General features: G+C 44.0%; 1 protein-coding gene across 2 annotated transcripts in view; it reads left to right on the top strand.

Annotated features, from left to right (window-relative positions):
- The window catches only part of LOC109870739 (uncharacterized), a 45,016-nt gene that overhangs the window by 5,485 nt on the left and 17,521 nt on the right, over positions 1-22,010 (top strand). For both annotated transcript variants that reach the window (XM_031805726.1, XM_031805725.1), the window contains exons 2-3: positions 10,218-10,376; positions 15,720-17,968. In XM_031805726.1, the coding sequence (XP_031661586.1) occupies positions 15,750-17,968 (2,219 nt within the window). In that variant the 5' untranslated portion in view covers positions 10,218-10,376; positions 15,720-15,749. The remainder of the gene's footprint in view (positions 1-10,217; positions 10,377-15,719; positions 17,969-22,010) is intronic.

The raw sequence follows: 22,010 nt of genomic DNA, 5'->3' as shown, positions 1-22,010 counted from the left end.
TCCCCTGACTCTCACCTCCTCACTCCCAGTGGGTAAAGGGCATGCTTCCCAGCCAAAACAGTTCTGAAGAGTTTGTGCATCTATTATGACAACATTTTTGTTTGTTTTGGCTGTTTTTTGGCTGTTCAGGCACACACGATTTTTCTAGAGGCAAACCAAAGTCTACTCCCCTTCGTCGGTGATTAGTCAACAGTAGGGATTGTTCAGTAAAGTATTTGCTGTCATTCAATGAGAGATGACTTGTTTTCATGCACATTTTATCATTGAGAAATACTGCACCAAACACCTTAGTTAGATGTAAACTAGACTAAGATATCCTTGGCAAAAACATACAAATTAATGACAGATTTCTTGTGTTTGTCAGGCTGTGGGTAACTGGTGCATGGAATCAGGTGCAGGAGAGCAGAGATGAGTGTACAAGGTCATTTAGTCCACGAACAGCACCAGGATAAAACAAATACTAAAGGTGCGTGAAAATACCGGTCACTCGTAAATAACGGACGTAATAACGAACCCGGCAAATAATACCAGCCAACCACGCACACAAACATGGGGGAAACAGAGGGTTAGACCTGAGATGTGGGGAGCCCACCACTCCCTGGCTCTCTCCTCTCTCTGTGGTTGGTTGTTACAGACAACAAATGTGTGATCCTAGTTTTGACCCCCAGGGCAATGAGTGAAGAGAGAGTGAGCAATCCAATAATATGATCAGCTCAACTTAGGGAGTCGTTACTGCTGACATTCTCAGACAGATCATCGATCTGTTCTTTAAAAAAACACAAAACCACAAGAGCATATGATTGACTGTTTTGAATGACATTCCTGAAGCTGACATTCTCAGACAGATCATTGATCTGTTCTTTAAAAAAAACACAAAACCACTAGAGCATATGATTGACTGTTTTGAATGCAAGTATTGATTTGAAGTCTTATTTGGTATGCATTTTTATATTGCCATGTTTAGCTGTTTTCTATTGTCAGGAGTTCCCATTGTTTCCTTTGATGTTCCATCCCACTGTAACAGAGTGATTTATCAGAGAAGAGAGCTTTGAAACAGGAGGTTTATTAAAGATCCAGTGCAGTCAAAAACATGTTACATATATTTCCACCCCATGAGTTTGGAATAACACTGTGAAATTGTTCAAATAATGATAATGCTATTTTAGTGTAAGAGCTGTTTGATTGATTGATTTGAAAAGACCGCCTGCAATTTCAGCCTGTTTTGATGGAATGGAGTTTTGGCCTGTCTGGTGACATCACCAGGCAGTAAATTGGTTAATAGACCAATAAGAAAGAGAGTTCCAAACATCTCTGCCAATAATAGCTACTTTTCAGTTATCTCCTCCCCAATCAGACCACTCCCAGACAGTCCTAGCAAAATTATTGCTTGAGTAATTGCTATTTTCTAAGAATGTATTTTTGTTTCTTGACCATTTTAATTGAAAACAATCACACTAAGGTACTTCATTGTTACCCAGAAATTATGTGATATTGAGATAAAAATGGCTGCTTTGGACATTTAATGAGCAGACTAACATGGGTATGTGTGGGAGACATGACTGATATCATAGACCCCCAGATAGGATCTAGGTCTCTTTCTCCCCTCCTCTCTTTCTCTCCCACTGCCCCTATCTCTCTCAGTCTTGCTCTCCTTCCTCCTCTCTCTCTCCATTCCCCTGTTGGTGATATGAGTGAGTCACTCTGCCGTCTGTTAATGAGTAAATCCTCCCTTATTACCCTCCCTTTGTTTATGAACAACACTCCTGGTTATCTCAATTCATCTCTCGCTCCCTCATTCTCTACCACTTTACCTCTACCTTTACCTCTCTACCTCACTCAGGCTACTACTTACAGGGGTGGGAAGTAGCCTAGTGGTTAGGGCGTTGGACTAGTAACCGAAAGGTTGCAAGGTCAAATGGAAAAAATATGTTGATCTACCCCTGAAGAAGGCAGTTAACCCACTGTTCATAGGCCATCATTGAAAATAAGAATTTGTTCTCAACTGACTTACCTAGTTAAATTTTTAAAAAACTCTCTACCTCACTCGCTTCCTCTTCTATCATAATTTCCCATGCGTCCCTCCACCTCATCACCTATTTTCTACCCACAGCTTTAGTTTCCCCCTTTCCTCCCTCTCTCCCCCTCCCTCTAGATATTGATCACAGAAATGAGGTCACATAGATCTCACTGAGGTCCCTATATTGTTTTTGTTATTGTTACCGTTGCCGTGGTGGTGTTTATGTCATTACCCCAGTAGCAGTAACAACAACAAAACAAGGACACACTGTGGAGGCGAGAGCTGAGTAAAGAAGCCTCAGTACTTACACTACACTGCCTGGGCTTACAGAGACTTCTACCTGAACCCAAATACTTTCAGCTACTATACTGGATCAGATCAGGTTGTGTTGTTGTTTTCATTACATTATACATTAATATAAGGATATTATTCAAATGAGACAGGAAACATACATATTTGATTTGAAGTAGTTAACAAGAAACATAGCTTACAATTAGAGTTTAAGAAGTTGAATTCCAACCTGATCCCTTTTACTGTAGCCGACTGTATGAACCCAGGTTGTTTTGTTTTCATTGCATTATACATGTCTATTGGGCTCATTATTTAAATGAGAGAGGAATCATACATATTTGAGTTGAGGTAGTTATCAACAATCAGGTTCTGTGTTTATACAACAAGCCACTGAATTGAGAGAAACCTCTTGTGATACCGTTGTGTATGAACTAAGAATGAAATGCTGCATTGAGAGAGCACTCCAAGCCCTGAGCTAGCGTGCTTCATTTTAAAATGGTGCAGCTCTTTGTCACAGAAATGCCAAAAGAGGCCGATGAGGAGGGATGGGAGCGCGGCCAGCATCCCCGCCTCCTGTTGTCCATGCATCCAAAAGTGTTCAGATACTTGCATTTGGTTTAACCTGCGTGAACGCCTTATGGGTTTACCAAATAGTGACAATTCAATTGGTTCCGTTTAGCCAGGCAAGCACAATTAAATACAGCTGAAGTATTTTAAATGATTTCAAATAGTATTTGAACCCAGGTGTGCAGTGGACGGAGCCCAGTGTCTCATATTTTCCCTCTGTTATCTAACAGAGGAGGAAAAGAACAGTCTTCTGGAAGGAAGAGAAGAGCGAATACCGCTTCGTTTCATTTGGAGTCCCGGCGGGAAAATCTGTTTACTATTAGGTTACATCATCTACAGCAGCCTCCCGCTCTGTGCCTAGGCTACTGACCACAGGCTACTGACCACAGGCTACTAGCTACAGGCTACAGGCTACTGACCACAGGCTACTGACCACAGGCTACTAGCTACAGGCTACTAGCTACAGGCTACAGGTTTACAGGCTACAGGTTTACAGTCTACTGACCACAGGCTACTGACCACAGGCTACTGACCACAGGCTACTAGCTACAGGCTACAGGCTACTGACCACAGGCTACTGACCACAGGCTACTAGCTACTGACCACAGGCTACTAGCTACAGGCTACAGGCTACTGACCACAGGCTACTGACCACAGGCTACTGACCACAGGCTACTAGCTACAGGCTACAGGCTACTGACCACAGGCTACTAGCTACAGGCTACAGGCTACTGACCACAGGCTACTGACCACAGGCTACTGACCACAGGCTACTAGCTACTGGCTACAGGCTACTAGCTACAGGCTACTGGCTACAGCCTATAGTACTATATTAACAGTGCATTGTCGCATGTGATTAATTTAGGTATGATTATGTTACCAACCATACAGCAGCATCTCCATCTCACTAAGGTCTGTCTGTCTGCCTCTCTCTACATGCTTACTGTACAGTAATGTATTCATCAGATCTAGCACTGTTGTATGTTGTTAGGAATTATTACCAATCATACAGTTACAGTCCTATCTCCATCTCACTACAGGTTTCTGTCTGTCTGACTGTGTCTTGATGGGCTGTATGACTGTGTAACAGAGGGTGAGACAGAGGGGACACTGGTGCTCTGCTTTATTTTGGGTTGAGTCAAGAGAATCTGGTGGTGGTGACAGATCCATGATGGATGCATAACCCTCCATGAGTCAATACCAGAGCCGGAATGGTGACAGATATCCACTCTTCTGATTGGTTCTTTTACACTGGCTTGCATCCCAAATGGCAGCCTATTGCCTATATAGTGAACTACCTTTGACCAGGGCCGCCACCGGCACCCTATAAAGATGTTTATTGTATTGCTAAACCAGCCAGGGATAAAATGTATCACTGTAAAACTATATCATCTTGTTCCCTAACACTGTTACTGAGAATGATATGTATGTCTATCACTGAAGACCATACCAGTACATAAGGGCCTGCCATTTTCTACTCAGTCACATATAAACATGACAAGCACGTAGTTACTGCGGAGAGTTTCTGAAATATTTGATGTCTGTTATGCCTTAATTCAAACCATTTATCCAGATGTTTGAAATATGTATTGTCTTTTATCATAGCCTTCCCTGGACATAATTTGCATGGATTGGTTGGTCCGGCTCCTTTGAACAGGTTCTCTCTGTCTAATGAAGTCTCTTTCATCGTCTCTGTGAATAAATAGAGTGAAGCGGAGCTGGGTTGGGCTACTATATATGGCATTGGGCTACTATATATGGCATTGGGCTACTATATATGGCATTGGGCTACTATATATGGCATTGGGCTACTATATATGGCATTGGGATACTATATATGGCATTGGGCTACTATATATGGCATTGGGATACTATATATGGCATTGGGATACTATATATGGCATTGGGATGCTATATATGGCATTGGGATGCTATATATGACATTGGGATGCTATATATGGCATTGGGATGCTATATATGGCATTGGGATACTATATATGGCATTGGGATGCTATATATGGCATTGGGATGCTATATATGGCAATGGGATGCTATATATGGCATTGGGATGCTATATACTACATTGGGATGCTATATATGACGTTGGGATGCTATATACTACATTGGGATGCTATATATGGCAATGGGATGCTATATATGACATTGGGTTGCTATATATGGCATTGGGATGCTATATACTACATTGGGATGCTATATATGGCATTGAAATATCATGCAAAGGAAGAATGATGGTGTTGAAGGTGGGCCCTGTTCAAATATAGTGCACTATATTGTGAATAGTGTGCTGTTTGGGACATGACCTACCTATCACCTCATTATTCCCTGTCTGTATTATTCATAGAGACCGTTAACACCTCAGACTGGTGAAATATTCATGGAACAGCGATGAATGACTTCCACCATACAGGAACAGAACAGAGACATGCCCAGCTTTCACCTGAGGTGATGTGAAATGTAGGTAGAAACGCAGGTAGAAATAGAATGAACAGAGCTGACGTGTTTTTCCCCTATTCTATGGGGCAAACAATCATATCTGTTCAACACAATACATTTCTAAGCGTTCTGTAACATTCCATCCTCCTGAACAGGCTTGTGCACTACTACACAGATTAAACTTTTCACACTATTGGTCTGACCCGTGCTGTGCTGGCTCAGATATTTCCTTTTTACGTGCTCCAGCACAGTCCCAGCAACTGGATTTGTAACCAAACAAGTACAGCACTTGACTTGGTTTGACTCAGCTCAATAATGTGAAAATAGTAACACAGTACATTAGTACCTTGCTCTATGCTCTGGGTGTCAACTACACCCCCTCTACACAGCCTCTCCTCTCTGTGGCCGTGTAGCTCACACACTATCCCACACACATCCCAGTGACATGTTGCCTAATGAACTCCAGACTTCCACGTTAGACCTTCGATGAAGTCACCAGAATGCTACTACGCGAGTCATCTGTACCCTGGTGGGGCTCTATGAAAAGAGACTCAGTAGAGAGTTGTAGTATGTGTTGATTACTGCTGAGCCTAGGAGGATTCTTATTAACCCACATTTCTCTGCCTGATGACAGGGGGGAGAGGTGGGGAATGTTATGCCTTCCTTCTTGTCTCCTGGCATCATTCCTCTCGCTCGCTTGTCTGGTTGAGTATTCTGTCTCTTATTGCTGTGAAGTGTTCATCTGCCTGCACCTTACTAGGCTTGTCAGGAGGCTTGTCAGGATCCACTCTCCTCTCCTTTCCCTCCCCTCCTCCCCCTCCTGCTTACCTGTCAGGAGATAGAGAGCTACTCCACCTCATCAGGATCCAGTATCTTGTTACCCTGGCAGTGCGGGTATAATCAATCTCTCCTGTGTGTCTGTCATGGCAATGCGTCCTACAGGCTCATAGATACAGACTAGATTGAAGCAGCCTTTTAATAAACCTGTGTAATTTCAGTCCTTTCCAAGGGCAAGGAAGGTTATTTCATAAGTAGGCCTACATCAATCTCACAATTTCGTTGGTGTGTTCAGATTTGCAATGCCTTTTAAATTATTTCATTCCATCAGTGAATGTTTAGTGCATGTGGTCCTCTGCAAAAGTAACCTGATCTGCAGAGAAGTTATCTGTAGAGAGAGTCCCTCAGAGGGAGCCGGATTCCATCGACGTGTCATGTGAATGAATGGTCATGTTACATAAGATATTGGAGATAAACATCTCTAGCCGATCAATACATGGAAAACAAAAACAGTGCACTTGGTGTCCAGGGCTTTCCAGCCTATTGGATTTCTACAGGATCAGATTGACTCTAAAATGGAATCTCTGGGATTAATAGTCACCGCTCATATGCCTAGCTGTAATACAGACAGACAGGTTGTAGAATGGAGTGATGCACCGATATGACATTTTTGGCCGATACCGATATCCAATATTTTCAATACCAATACAGATAACCAATATTTTACATTTTTTTGTAGCTAACTATATTGCTAGATGTCATCATCGAAAATAACCCTAATTTATAAGACAGTTCTTATTTGATTAATGGTGGTCGGACCCATCTATGTGAAGCTAGCCACAATAAGGATTAGCCACAATAGTGGGCTTTGATACAGCCTGGACATACTTTTATGTCATTGATTCCGATATATTCTAATATATAGTGCATCCCTAGTAGAATGTAATGCCACCATGCCCGTAATACAGACAGACAGGTTGTAGAATGTAATGCCACCATGCCCGTAATACAGACAGACAGGTTGTAAAATGTAATGCCACCATGCCCGTAATACAGACAGACAGGTTGTAGAATGTAATGCCACCATGCCCGTAATACAGACAGACAGGTTGTAAAATGTAATGCCACCATGCCCGTAATACAGACAGACAGGTTGTAGAATATAATGCTACCATGCCCGTAATACAGACAGACAGGTTGTAGAATGTAATGCCACCATGCCCATAATACAGACAGACAGGTTGTAGAATGTAATGCCACCACGGCTACTCTGTAAGCGTGTGTTTTTAACATCAGGAGGAAGCAGGTGGATGTATGGATTGAACCCACGACTATATCAGGGCTCTAATATGTTTACTGTCAGTAGGTTTCCCACTTGACATAGGCTCACAAAGCCACAGTACACCGTCGACTCTCCTTGGGTTCATCTTAAAGTGACATGAGGCTGAGCCTTCAAACTCTAACTGACCATGTTTTGTCAGTGGTTGCAGGGTCCATTTCACACACGGTCCCAGGCTGTTGTGTACCGTACAGGGCTTGTCTTGTCCACACCACAGATCACACCCCAGTCTAGCACTGACAAGTCAGTGAGGAAAACACTGAACACATCACTTCACGTCACACCTATCCACACATTACCAGTAGTACCGTGACTGTCCCATAGTGAGGGACGGCCATTCTCTGCTCTCCAGCTGGTTTGACTGATGCTCCCTCTCACACAATAGTCACACCGTATGGTGGATTAGCCTGAAAACACCTGCTGGGACAATATAGTGGTCTGTGATGTGTAGACAGACACTTACCACACACAGAGAACACACATGAGCCCAGTGAGCACACATGCACGAGCACACACACACGCGCACACATGCACACACACACGCAAACAGAAGGCCGGCAGGTACCCTAGTGGTTAGAGTGTTGGACTAGTAACCGAAAGGCTGCAAGATCAAATCCCCGAGCTGACAAGGTAAAAATCTGTCGTTCTGCTCCTGAACACTGTTCCTAGGCCGTCATTGTAAATAAGGATTTGTTCTTAACTGACTTACCTAGTTAAATGAAGGTTAAAGGGAAAAAAAACTGTAATTCATAAACTATTGTTAATGCAGTACGAGGCTCTGGTACACTGCTACTCTGTCATGTGGTACAGTGATGTGAGCATCTCTTTCAGAGCTGCGTAGTGAAAGAGTCCTCAATGACACATGAGAGGAGGGAATCTCCAGGGGATTCATACCCATACTGGATAAACAGGACTTTCTGAACCCTGTCCAATCAGACTATACACACACACAGCGCTGCAGTGGTATTACTGTGGGTACAGATTTATGATCTTAATTTGAGACAGTTTGCTACAGCAGGAAATAATGCTGCCGCAGCAGGAAATGTGGATTATAATTCATGGACATTTTTATAGGGGTTGATGCATTTTTCGTAAGGGAAAATCTAATCTGAAATGTTTAAGTGGAAATTATAAACTTCAGAAGCCTTTTTAAACTTCAAATACACTACAAGTTATAAAGTTCTCCTGCAACAGGGTGATCAAATTAAGATCCTACATCTGTAGCAGGAAGTGAAGTGAGCAGTACCACCATGGTTCTAAACATAGATGATAGAAGCTACTGGGGTGCAGCTCCTCTGTCTCTGTGTGTGTGTGTGTGCGTGTGTGTGTGTGTGTGTGTGTGTGTGTGTGTGTGTGTGTGTGTGTGTGTGTGTGTGTGTGTGTGTGTGTGTGCGCGTGTCGGCTCCTCTGGTACTGCCGCTGCCTCACATTCTACAATCTATAGGGAAGGGTCCGCAGGGAGGTGGGACAGGGTCTCTGTCACTCATCTGCCATCCCACACTGACCTGTCACTCATACCAGGGGATGGGGCCAGGCACTTAGCTATCACAGGCACTTGGCTTGTCAAACCTCAGGCTTTCACTACTCCATTCTCCATCCTCCACACTACCTACCCAGGGGGCTGTCACAAATGGAAACTGGTTGGCTTTAAAAAAAAGTCAAGTGCCATCAGTGACTGTGCTGCTTTTAGACTCTCAGTCTCTCTCAGGTAGCTATGATGGTTTAGGATGCAGAGATTTGTGTTCTGAGGATGGGATAGGAATGGCAGTCATAGGAAATCTATTCTAGAGCCTGTTTGGAACTGGGTAAGAATGTGTTTTCTGTGTTATTTTCTGCTTATATTTCTATGGAATGTTAGATGTAGTTTGACATGCGATATGTGGTGATCTGTTAGATGTAGTTTGAGTTGTCTGTGTATGAATCAGTGATGAGAGTTGGCTGTGTGTACATCAGTGATGAGAGTTGGCTGTGTATGAATCATTGATTAGAGTTGGCTGTGTGTACATCAGTGATGAGAGTTGGCTGTGTGTACATCAGTGATGAGAGTTGGCTGTGTGTACATCATTGATTAGAGTTGGCTGTGTGTACATCAGTGATGAGAGTTGGCTGTGTGTACATCATTGATGAGAGTTGGCTGTGTGTACATCAGTGATGAGAGTTGGCTGTGTGTACATCATTGATTAGAGTTGGCTGTGTGTACATCAGTGATGAGAGTTGGCTGTGTGTACATCATTGATGAGAGTTGGCTGTGTGTACATCAGTGATGAGAGTTGGCTGTGTGTACATCAGTGATGAGAGTTGGCTGTGTGTACATCAGTGATGAGAGTTGGCTGTGTATGAATCATTGATTAGAGTTGGCTGTGTGTACATCAGTGATGAGAGTTGGCTGTGTGTACATCAGTGATGAGAGTTGGCTGTGTGTACATCAGTGATGAGAGTTGGCTGTGTGTACATCATTGATTAGAGTTTGCTGTGTGTACATGAGGGATGAGAGTGGGCTGTGTGTACATCAGTGATGAGAGTTGACTGTGTTTACATCAGTGTGTGTGTGTGTGTGTATATGTTTCCCTGAAAATGTAATCAATCTCTAAGGATGTTACTCGCTTATGGCTAATTCAGTTCAGTGTGGCTTGTTTTACATGATCAAATACATCTAGAAGTATATCTCTCTCTCTCGCTCCTCCTCTCTCGGAATACAGAAATGGTTTCTGCTGGTTTGTTTATTTAACTTTCAGTTATTGATCGACTTGTATCTCTCTCTTCTTGCTCCAGGCCACGACTGTCTGGGTGATGTTGTCTCTAGACTCACTGGTGTGCTCCACTGAATACAGACTGTGAAGAAGCTGAAAAGGCTGTGTGTTTGGAACAGAGCCAATGACCAGGAGGCTAAACTGAAGGAGAATAAGGCCACAGAGAATTTATTAAAATGGGGTAAGTTTATACTACTGTAGGGCATACCTGGCTGTAAAATGGGGTAGGTTTATACTGCTGTAGGGCATACCTGGCTGTAAAATGGGGTAAGTTTATACTGCTGTAGGGCATACCTGGCTGTAAAATGGGGGAAGTTTATACTGCTACAGGGTGTAATGGGTGGTGATTGGAGGATTGAGTTAAAACCAACCTGATAGATCACTGGAATATGATGTTCAAGGTTGTTGTGCAACCTCCTGAGAGTCACAGCGGTAGACACACACACTGACTCATCTAGGTGATCACACATACACACACACATTGAGGAGTACTGAGAAGAGATTGATGACCAACGTGACCTGATATTATGAGTGGTGTGACACAGTAGTATTTGGAGAATAACTTGGCAACTGCTTGGGCATCCGACCACAAGGCCCTACAGAGGGTGGTGAGTACGGCCCAGTACATCACAGGGGCCAAGTTCCATGCCATCCAGGACCTCTACACCAGGTGGTGTCAGAGAAAGGCCCTAAAAATGGTCAAAGTCATAGACTGTTCACTCTGCAGCTGCACGGCAAGCAGTACCGATGGACCAACAGGACCCTGAACAGCTCCTAACCCCAAGCCATACGACTGTTAAATAGTTAGTCCCGGTAGCTATTGGTCAACTATTTAACTACCTGCATCAACCCTTTTTGCACTAACTCTTTTGATTTATCACATACGCTGCTGTTACTGTTTATTATCTATCCCGTTGCCTAGTTACTTTATCCCTACCTATATGTACATATTTCCCTCAATTACCTCGTACCCCTGCACATGGATTCGGTACTGGTACTTATTCCTTGTGTTATCATGTGCCCATTATTTCCCTCCCTTTCTCTCTGTGTTGTTGTGAAGGGCCCGTAAATGAGCATTTCACTGTTTGTCTACACCTGTTGTTGGGAAGGGCCCGTAAGTTAGCATTTCACTGTTTGTCTACACCTGTTGTTGGGAAGGGTCTGTAAGTTAGCATTTCACTGTTTGTCTACACCTGTTGTTGGGAAGAGTCTGTAAGTTAGCATTTCACTGTTTGTCTACACCTGTTGTTGGGAAGGGCCCGTAAGTTAGCATTTCACTGTTTGTCTACACCTGTTGTTGGGAAGGGTCTGTAAGTTAGCATTTCACTGTTTGTCTACACCTGTTGTTGGGAAGAGTCTGTAAGTTAGCATTTCACTGTTTGTCTACACCTGTTGTTGGGAAGGGTCTGTAAGTTAGCATTTCACTGTTTGTCTACACCTGTTGTTGGGAAGGGTCTGTAAGTTAGCATTTCACTGTTTGTCTACACCTGTTGTTGGGAAGGGCCCGTAAGTTAGCATTTCACTGTTTGTCTACACCTGTTGTTGGGAAGAGTCTGTAAGTTAGCATTTCACTGTTTGTCTACACCTGTTGTTGGGAAGGGTCTGTAAGTTAGCATTTCACTGTTTGTCTACACCTGTTGTTGGGAAGGGTCTGTAAGTTAGCATTTCACTGTTTGTCTACACCTGTTGTTTACCAAGCATGTGACAAATAAAGATTTGAGGACGGCTGATGTATTTCCAGGAGTAGGGTTTTTAATTAAACCTGAATATCGTCCTTTTACCTCCAACATGTTAGGAATATTGATAAATGTATTATCCACTATCAAACTAACTATTGTTTTTTCTCTGGAGCCATAGAGCCAGCTGGTAAAAGAGGAGGGGCCATTAGTAAATAAACCAATTTTTATTGCATTCATCAATGCATCATGGAGGGATGAGGGATGATGAGTCTGCCTAATGAAGGACTGTTTCATAACTAAGTGCGGTATGTCTTTCGACCCTGATCTGTGCGGAAGATTACAGAGGTAGCTAGCAAGCTATATGCACAGCCCTGGCCCTCAGCCATGCAATCTACTAATTACAGAGAGAGAGAGAGGAGTTAGTCCACTACACAGCACTATTGCTCTCTTTCGTTCTTTTCTCTCTCTCTCTCCCTCTCCCTCTGTCTCTCTCACTTCTCATTTCTCTTTCTTTCTCTCTCTCTCTCTCGCTCTCGCTCTCGCTCTCTCACTTCTCATTTCTTTCTTTCTCTCTCTCTCTCTCTCTCTCTCTCTCTCTCTCTCTCTCTGTCTCTCTCTCCCTCTGTCTCTCTCTCTCCTCTCCTCCTAATCCACCGCTCCTCTCTGATTAGTAAAATGAAAGGTGAAAGCTAACTTCATTACTGTCCGTTCAGCTTAATCTTTTATTTTCCTCCTCTGGTTTTTCATCATGGCCCGAGCAGAAAGAGAGAGGGCAAATAAATCCCTTATTTTATTCCTTGCTGTGGGGCAAAATGAGCAAAGTGATAATTTAAGTTAACGGAAGGAATCACGCATCAGGGACAATGACATTGTGTGGAGTGGGGACTTGCTATCCCCGCATCCTAGTGTCATATTGTCCTAGTGCCATATTGTCCTAGTATCATTGTCCTAGTATCATATTGTCCTAGTGCCATATTGTCCTAGTGCCATATTGTCCTAGTATCATTGTCCTAGTGCCATATTGTCCTAGTGTCATATTGTCCTAGTGCCATATTGTCCTAGTGTCATATTGTCCTAGTGCCATATCATCCTAGTATCATTGTCCTAGTGTCATATTGTCCTAGTGTCATATTGTCCTAGTGTAATATTGTCCAAGTGTCATATTGTCCTAGTGCCATATTGTTCTAGTATAATTGTCCTAGTGTCATATTGTCCTAGTATAATTGTCCTAGTGTCATATTGTCCTAGTATAATTGACCTAGTATAATTGTCCTAGTGTCATATTGTCCCAGTATAATTGACTTAGTGTCATATTGTCCTAGTATAATTGTCCTAGTGTCATATTGTCCTAGTATAATTGTCATAGTGTCATATTGTCCTAGTATAATTGTCCTAGTGTCATATTGTCCTAATGTCATATTGTCCTAGTATAATTGTCCTAGTGTCATATTGTCCTAGTGTCATATTGTCCTAGTGTCATATTGTCCTAGTACAATTGTCCTAGTATAATTGTCCTGGTGTCATATTGTCCTAATGTCATATTGTCCTAGTATAATTGTCCTAGTGTCATATTGTCCTAGTGTCATATTGTCCTAGTGGCATATTGTCCTAGTATAATTGTCCTAGTATAATTGTCCTGGTGTCATATTGTCCGAATGTCATATTGTCCTAGTATAATTGTCCTAGTATAATTGTCCTAATGTCATATTGTCCTAGTATAATTGTCCTAGTATAATTGTCATATTGTCCTAGTATAATTGTCCTAGTGTCATATTGTCCTAGTATAATTGTCCTAGTATAATTGTCCTGGTGTCATATTGTCCTAATGTCATATTGTCCTAGTATAATTGTCCTAGTGTCATATTGTCCTAGTATAATTGTCCTAGTGTCATATTGTCCTAATGTCATATTGTCCTAGTATAATTGACCTAGTATAATTGTCCTAGTGTCATATTGTCCTTGTATCATAGTGTCCTTGTATAATTGTCCTAGTATAATTGTCCTAGTGTCATATTGTCCTAGTATAATTGTCCTAGTGTCATATTGTCCTAGTATAATTGTTCTAGTGTCATGTTGTCCTAGTGTCATATTGTCCTAGTATAATTGTCCTAGTGTCATATTGTCCTAGTATAATTGTCCTAGTGTCATATTGTCCTAATGTCATATTGTCCTAGTATAATTGTCCTAGTGTCATATTGTCCTAGTATAATTGTCCTAGTGTCATATTGTCCTAATGTCATATTGTCCTAGTGTCATATTGTCCTAGTGTCATATTGTCCTAGTATAATTGTCCTAGTATACTGGTAATTGTCCTAGTGTCATATTGTCCTAGTATCATAGTGTCCTTGTATAATTGTCCTAGTATAATTGTCCTAGTGTCATATTGTCCTAGTATAATTGTCCTAGTGTCATATTGTCCTAGTATAATTGTTCTAGTGTCATGTTGTCCTAGTGTCATATTGTCCTAGTATAATTGTCCTAGTGTCATATTGTCCTAGTATAATTGTCCTAGTGTCATATTGTCCTAATGTCATATTGTCCTAGTATAATTGACCTAGTATAATTGTCCTAGTGTCATATTGTCCTAGTGTCATATTGTCCTAGTATAATTGTCCTAGTATACTGGTAATTGTCCTAGTGTCATATTGTCCTAGTATCATAGTGTCCTTGTATAATTGTCCTAGTATAATTGTCCTAGTATACCAGTAATTGTCCTAGTGTCATATTGTCCTAATGTCATATTGTGCTAATATAATTGTCTAGTGTCATATTGTCCTAGTATAATTGTCCTAGTGTCATATTGTCCTAGTATAATTGTCCTAGTATACCAGTAATTGTCCTAGTGTCATATTGTCCTAATGTCATATTGTGCTAATATAATTGTCTAGTGTCATATTGTCCTAGTATAATTGTCCTAGTGTCATATTGTCCTATTGTCCTATTTTCTTTGATGGTTGATTGTCACATGGCTAAAACCACAGTATCAACATCTCATAGAAGCTCAACCATGGAGCTAAAATCAAAATGTAATCTAAAAGAACGCTAATCTCATTCATGACATGTACTGTGTGTACTGTATGTACTCTGTGTACTGTATGTACTGTATGTACAGTTTGTACTGTATGTGCTGTATATACTGAAGGTACAGTATGTACTCTGTGTACTGTATGTACTGTATGTGCTGTATGTACTCTGTGTACAGTATGTACTGTATGTACAGTTTGTACTGTATGTGCTGTATATACTGAAGGTACAGTTTGTACTCTGTGTACTGTATGTACTGTATGTGCTGTATATACTGTATGTACAGTTTGTACTGTATGTGCTGTATATACTGTATGTACAGTTTGTACTGTATGTGCTGTATATACTGAAGGTACAGTATGTACTCTGTGTACTGTATGTACTGTATGTGCTGTATATACTGTATGTACAGTTTGTACTGTATGTGCTGTATATACTGTATGTACAGTTTGTACTGTATGTGCTGTATATACTGAAGGTACAGTATGTACTCTGTGTACTGTATGTACTGTATGTACAGTTTGTACTGTATGTGCTGTATATACTGAAGGTACAGTATGTACTGTATGTACTTTATGTACTGTATGTACTGTATGTACTGTATGGAATGGATTTGTCATTTGCAGGATTATCTCAACAACCCTCAGTGTTTGTCCTTCAAATTCAATTCCTGAAATGTTTTAGTACTGCTAACATATAGATGCACTGTGACAGTGTGTGTGTCTGTCTGTGTCTGTGTGCGTAAGCGTGTGTGCGTGTGTTTGCAGACAGTGCTCTATCTCCCAGCTCATTCCCCTGTGTGTCTCATCTCTGTCCTTTAGGGCCAGTTTCCCGGAGCCTCTCTCTGAATTATGGTGGCTCATACTGCAGCCATGCCGGACGTGAAGGCCCCTCCACCATGTGACTACCCCTCAGCGGGCTGCTCCCCCGGCCAAGGCCACGGCCTCGCGGGCTACACCTGCACCACTGGCCTCACCATGGATCTGGAGCCCTGCCTCAGCCTCACTGACTTCCCCCTGCCCCAACCCCTCTCTGGCTTCAGAGGCCACAGCGTACCCCCCTACCCGCCCTTCCCTGGCCAGTGCCCCTTCATACCACGGTCTAACAGCAGTGCATTACTCACTAACCTGGGGCTCCGGTACTGCTCCACCAACAGTGTGCAGCACCCACCCAGGGGTCCTGACTCTGGGATGGAGTTAGGGTCAGGGTCAGGCCTGGGGCTGGACCCAGGGCCCTGTTGGAACATGAACCAAGGCTGTGGAACTAGACTCTACCGCAGCATGGAGAACTTGAACTGGAGTAATTCTGTGTCTGAACCAGGCCTCTACTGTTCCCCTTATTGTGCCCCCTACAGGGGCAGTGTGGACAGTGGGTTCATCTTCCGCTGCACTGCCACCAGCCACTGGTACGATGGGCCCTCGGAGGGGACAGGGCCCCAGGGCTACGGTCCTGAGAGCCTGGCGTTCTACCCCCACCCCCGCCTGGGGAGAGGTCTGGGGGGGTTGGGGAGGAAGGAGCTGCCCCTCTTCCCCCAGTGGCTGTTCCCCGGCGCAGATGACTGGGGGGTGAACACTACCACCAATGGCAGGAAAGGGCTAAGGGAGAAGCTCCGCCTTCAAAGCGCCAGATCGGCAGCAGAACCCCTGAAGCCTCTTCGACCTCAGGTAACCCCAGGCAGTACCACTCCCATCCTGAGGGGGTGCTCAGAGAGGGACTCATCCCCCCACCAGAGGTACGTTGGGAGACCCCTGTATGTCCGGCACCTCACCAGCCCTGAGGAAATCAAGCAGGAGGTTCTGAGACGCCTTCAGCTCCGCCGGCAGAACAGCACCCCAAACCTGGCCCTCCATGCCTCCCTGGAGACCCCTCAAACCCCAGACATGGCCATGTCCTTCACCACCGAGTCCATCTCTGTCACTGGAAGTAGTGCTGAGCTCATAGCCGAGCGTAAGAGGCCCCCTATGGGCCGCCTGCACATCCCTACCTTCAAGGAGTTTAAGAGGATGAGACAGAGAGACGGAGAGAGTGGACAGACAGAGAGCAGGAGTAATGCTACTACAGTAACAACTATAGACCAACCGCCAGAGACTGGTACAGGCAGCCAGAGCCCAGGGACAGGCAGCCAGAGCCCAGGGACAGGCAGCCAGAGCCCAGGGACAGGCAGCCAGAGCCCAGGGACAGGCAGCCAGAGCCCAGGGACAGGCAGCCAGAGCCCAGGGACAGGCAGCCAGAGCCCAGGGACAGGCAGCCAGAGCCCAGGGACAGGCAGCCAGAGCCCAGGGACAGGCAGAGACTGTAAAACTCAGACAGCCCCATTGGGACGGCGAGACTCTCAGGCCTCTGAGGAGGAGGAGAGGGAGAGCGAGGAGAGGAGAGGCAGTGAAGAGAGGGAGGAGAGGGGGAGCGGGGAGAGGAGAGGCAGTGGACAGAGAAAGGAGAGGGGGATCGGGGAGAGGAGAGGCAGTGGAGAGAGGGAGGTGAGGGGGAGCGGGGAGAGGAGAGGCAGTGGAGAGAGGAAGGAGAGGGGGAGCTGGGAGAGGAGAGGCAGTGGAGAGAGGGAGGAGAGGGGGAGCGGGGAGAGGAGAGGCAGTGGAGAGAGGGAGGAGAGCGGGAGTGAGGAGAGGAGGGGCAGTGAAGAAAGGGAGGAGAGGGGGAGTGGGGAGAGGAGAGGCAGTGGAGAGACTCCCACAGCCAGCACTTTGCACTCATCCTCTCCCATCTTCACTGGCCCTATTCCCCAGCTAAAAGCCAACATTCAGACCACAGTCTCTAACAAAGCTATATGCACAGGCCCTACTCCCCGCTCTCCCCTCCAGCCCTCCAGTAAGACCCAGGGGAAGGGGACCATGTATCATACCCAGGCCCAGGACAGAAGGCCTAATGTGGGGCTCAGTGTGCCTCGGGCCTCCCAGGTCCCCTTCCCTCCTCCACACAGGGAGAATGCAGAGGGCCCCTCCAGCTGCTGCCCAGCCCTGCTCTTGGACAGGACTGACCTCTCCAGCTATGGAGCCAAGATCTACAAGATGAAGGATGGGTTCATCGGCTCCGCCCTGGACCTCATCAAGAAGAGGTTAGTGAGCAGGTGAAGGTAAAGGTGAAGCTGAAGATGAAGGGCCTGGGGGGAGACCCATCATTCATTGGATCATCAATGGGATTCAGTCATTACAGTAATTTAGCATTTATCTAACTGAATTTGCCTTATTGCTTTGTGGAAGCTACTGTATGTGCTTACTAAGATGAAAGCCAAAGCTAATTGAATTTCAATTGGACCTTAGCCATGTAAAGAGATCATTAACAAGAAAAGAAAACTAGAATGTTAAACACTAAATCTACCAGTTAATTTACTGCTAGTTTTCATTTAAGATGGATGCACATGCTTTTGCCAAAAAGCTTGCCTTGTAGCCCGCTTCGGCTCTTTGATGGTAAAATTGGATCCAATGGCGTGCGCTGTAGTGGTTTTCTTCAACGGTGACATTAGTGTTAGTGTTGTTATTGATTTATCACAGCTTATTACAAACAGCTTTTACAGTTAACAGGATTGGCTACCAGAGGAGACCGTTGTGGCTGTGCCAGGGTCTCCCGTCTCCAGTCTGACACATCATCTCCATAGCAGACCCAACTGAGTTCAAATAGGAATTGTAATCTTTCACATACTTTGAGTGTTTGTCTTGAGCCTGCCTGGAATGTAAGATGGATAGGTTGTGCACTTTTGGGACTATTCATTGGTTCCATTGCGCCAGGGAAGTTCCAACAAGGACGGATAAAGTACTTGAAAGATTTCAAATACATTTTGAACCCAGGCCTGCTCCATAGGCTCACAGTCACAGGACAGCTGGTTGGCACTTTAGGTTGGCACTGCCACCCTCCTCCTCCCCCTCTCACTGTGGCAGCTGGTTTAGACATACTGTTTGCTAAACAGATGAAGCCTCCAGTCTGGTGTGGTTCGGCAAATCAAGGAGAGATGTAGAGCCTGATTTGGCATCGTTCATAGTCTGACAATGTAGCATTCACACGTGCCGCCTCAAGGCCTTCCCACACTGTACATCAGATTCACTCTTTTACTTTTATTACATGTCACACTGTGCAATGTTATCAAATTAAAATCTTGATATCAACCTGGCCAGATTGTACGATTTGCTTCAGTTCTGTTGTCACATTCTGCGATTGGCTTGTGAGGCTCTGTCAGCTGTCAGCCGACGTATGCTTCGTTGATTTACATGCTGACTAGACAAGGTCCTCTACTCCAACTTTAAGGTGCCTTACCACCACCAACTGGACAGGAGTGTGGACCTCAGTTCATCTTTCAATCACCCAATTGAGTATATGGTCCTAAAAACCAATGAGGAGATAGGAGAGGCGGGACTTGCAGCGCGTCAAGTGTCAAAAATAGAACCAAGTTCTATTTTAGTGCCTAGCTACGCTTGTTGATGCACGTCAGCAGTTTGGATGAAATGATTGAATAACATGGATGTGTACATTTTTTTTGCAGCGTGAGCAGTGTGGTCAGCATGTTAGGTTACGTCAACTGCAGCGGTGTATTTGATCTGCGCATGTGCTAGCACTAGCAGCGCAAGCCTTGCTCTGTGCTTATGTACGAGTGAAGTGAGTTCGGAAAAACTGAAAGTTTGCATCTTATAAATAATTTTCACGTACAAACTGTATATTTCCAAAATCAGAATCAAATAGGCATCCAAACCTGGTTGTTGTGGTAGAACGATTTTGGGCATTTATCAAAATCCCCAAAAGTTGCCTGATTTCAGATGTGTAAACAATATTATTTGGGAAATCGTTCTTCTTGCCAAGCATGTAAACTCTTAAATCAAACTATGATATTAATCTGACTATTCACATTATTCATATTATTGTATGCATACTCAGAGCTAGCTGTGTTCCTATTGGTCAGTCACCAGGATCAGCTCGTGACACCAGACACAATACATGATTAAAGCTCATTTCTGACACTGCCAGAACTTTCTCAGAGCCTACGACCGCACATAGTGGTACATAATCAGCAGACCTAGAGCCTGTCACATAGAACGAGCCAAGATATCAGAAAATCGTTTACGACCTAAGAATTTGCCCACAACGTGGACATTTTGTCTGGGATGGCTAAAATGGTACAGTCTATGTGGGCCTTTAGACACGGTGAAGATTTTCTCTGAGACATGTCTGTAGTAGTCTCTTATGGTGTATAACAGGCTCAGGACAAGGTGTAGTATGCTAGAGAAGAGTTATAGGATTGTAAGTTTCAGTGGTGACCATGAGAGGAATGGATAGCCTTGTATTCTTCTTTTTCTGTGTCATAAATGGCTCCCTCCCTGACAGTCAGTCACTGTGCCTCCTTCTGTCACCCACATATATCACTGTGTCTGTCACCTCTCACCCACCGATATCACTGTGTCTGTCACCTCTCACCCACCGATATCACTGTCTGTCACCTCTCACCCACCGATATCACTGTGCCTGTCACCTCTCACCCATAGATATCACTGTGTCTGTCACCTCTCACCCACCGATATCACTGTGCCTGTCACCTCTCACCCATAGATATCACTGTGTCTGTCATCCTCATGCTGCTTATGAATGGCTAGAATCTATGAGGTAGCTATTCCCAAGGGGTTTAATACATGCATGTAGGCTATTTTGTTCTAATATACAGTATGTTCATACAATATATTCTTAGTAGGTTTTAATTTGACCTTTTAATAGCATCAAGTTGGTCATTCAAAATGTGTAATTTTCTAATGCTATGCATGCACTCCAAGGGTCTAGTTTTAACCAATCTCAGTCTCTCTTGACTCCACTAAACAAGTCTTTGTGTTAGCGCTCCTCAGTGTCCCATACAGGCTTGCAATCATGATGGCTATCGAACTGTGGCTAGTCTGATGGCTTTTTCACCAGGCAATTACAATGCTATTCCCATGTGTTATACTGTAGTACAGACCTGATGGGATGGTGGAGCAGGGATCTATTAACAGGAAGCTCTGGAACAGTGCTCTTGGGTGTGCTTAAGCTCTGGGCTCTCTCTTTCCTAATGACAAATACACACGTTATGGTTTTAATGTCCTATTTTCCCCTAACAGGGACATTAATATTTAAACATGAATAGAGAGATTGATTAGGCCTACTAATATATTTAGAATATACAGTATATATGATGGCTATACAGTGCATTCGGAATTATTCAGACCCTTGACTTTTTCCACATTTTGTTACGTTACAGCCTTATTCTAAAATAGATCACATTTTTCCTCTCACAATACCTCATAATGACAAAGCAAAAACAGTTTTTTAGAAATGTTTGCAAATGTATTAAAAATAAAATGCTTAAATATCAAATTTACATAAGTATTCAGACCCTTTACTCAGAACATTGTTGAAGCACCTTTGACAGCGATCCCAGCCTCGAGTCCTCTTGGGTATGACGCTACAAGCTTGGCATACCTGTATTTGGGGAGTTTCTTCCTTCTTCTCTGCAGATCCTCTCAAGCTCTGTCAAGTTGGATGGGGAGCGTTGCTACACAGCTATTTTCAGGTCTCTCCAGAAATGTTAGATCGGGTTCAAGTCCGGGCTCTGGCAGGGCTACTCAAATTCAGAGACTTGTCCCGAAGCCACTCTTGCATTGTCTTGGCTGTGTCCTTAGAGTCATTGTCCTTTTGGAAGGTGTACCTTCTCTCCAGTCTGAGGTCCTGAGCACTCTGGAGCTGGTTTTCATCAAGGATCTCTCTGTACTTTGCTCCGTTCATCTTTCCCTCGATCCTGACAAGTGTCCCAGTCTCTGAAAAACATCCACACAGCATGATGCTACCACCATCATGCTTCACTGTAGGGACGGTGACAGGTTTCCTCCAGACGCTTGACATTCAGGCCAAAGAGTCCTTTTGGTGCATTTTGGCAAACTCTAAGCGGGCTGTCCTGTGCCTTTTAATGAGGAGTGGCTTCTGTCTGGCCACTCTACCATAAAGGCCTTATTGGTGGAGATGATTGTCCTTCTGGAAGGTTCTCCCTTCTCCACAGACGAACTCTGGAGCTCTGTCAGAGTGACCATCGGGTTCTTGGTCACCTCCCTGACCAAGGCCCTTCTCCCCCAATTGTTCAGTTTGGCCAGGCG

Source organism: Oncorhynchus kisutch, linkage group LG26, assembly GCF_002021735.2.
Source record: "Oncorhynchus kisutch isolate 150728-3 linkage group LG26, Okis_V2, whole genome shotgun sequence".
In the NCBI taxonomy this organism is placed as follows: Eukaryota; Metazoa; Chordata; class Actinopteri; order Salmoniformes; family Salmonidae; genus Oncorhynchus; species Oncorhynchus kisutch.
Note: the sequence above shows the minus strand (reverse complement) of the source record. Positions and strands in the feature narration are given on the sequence as shown.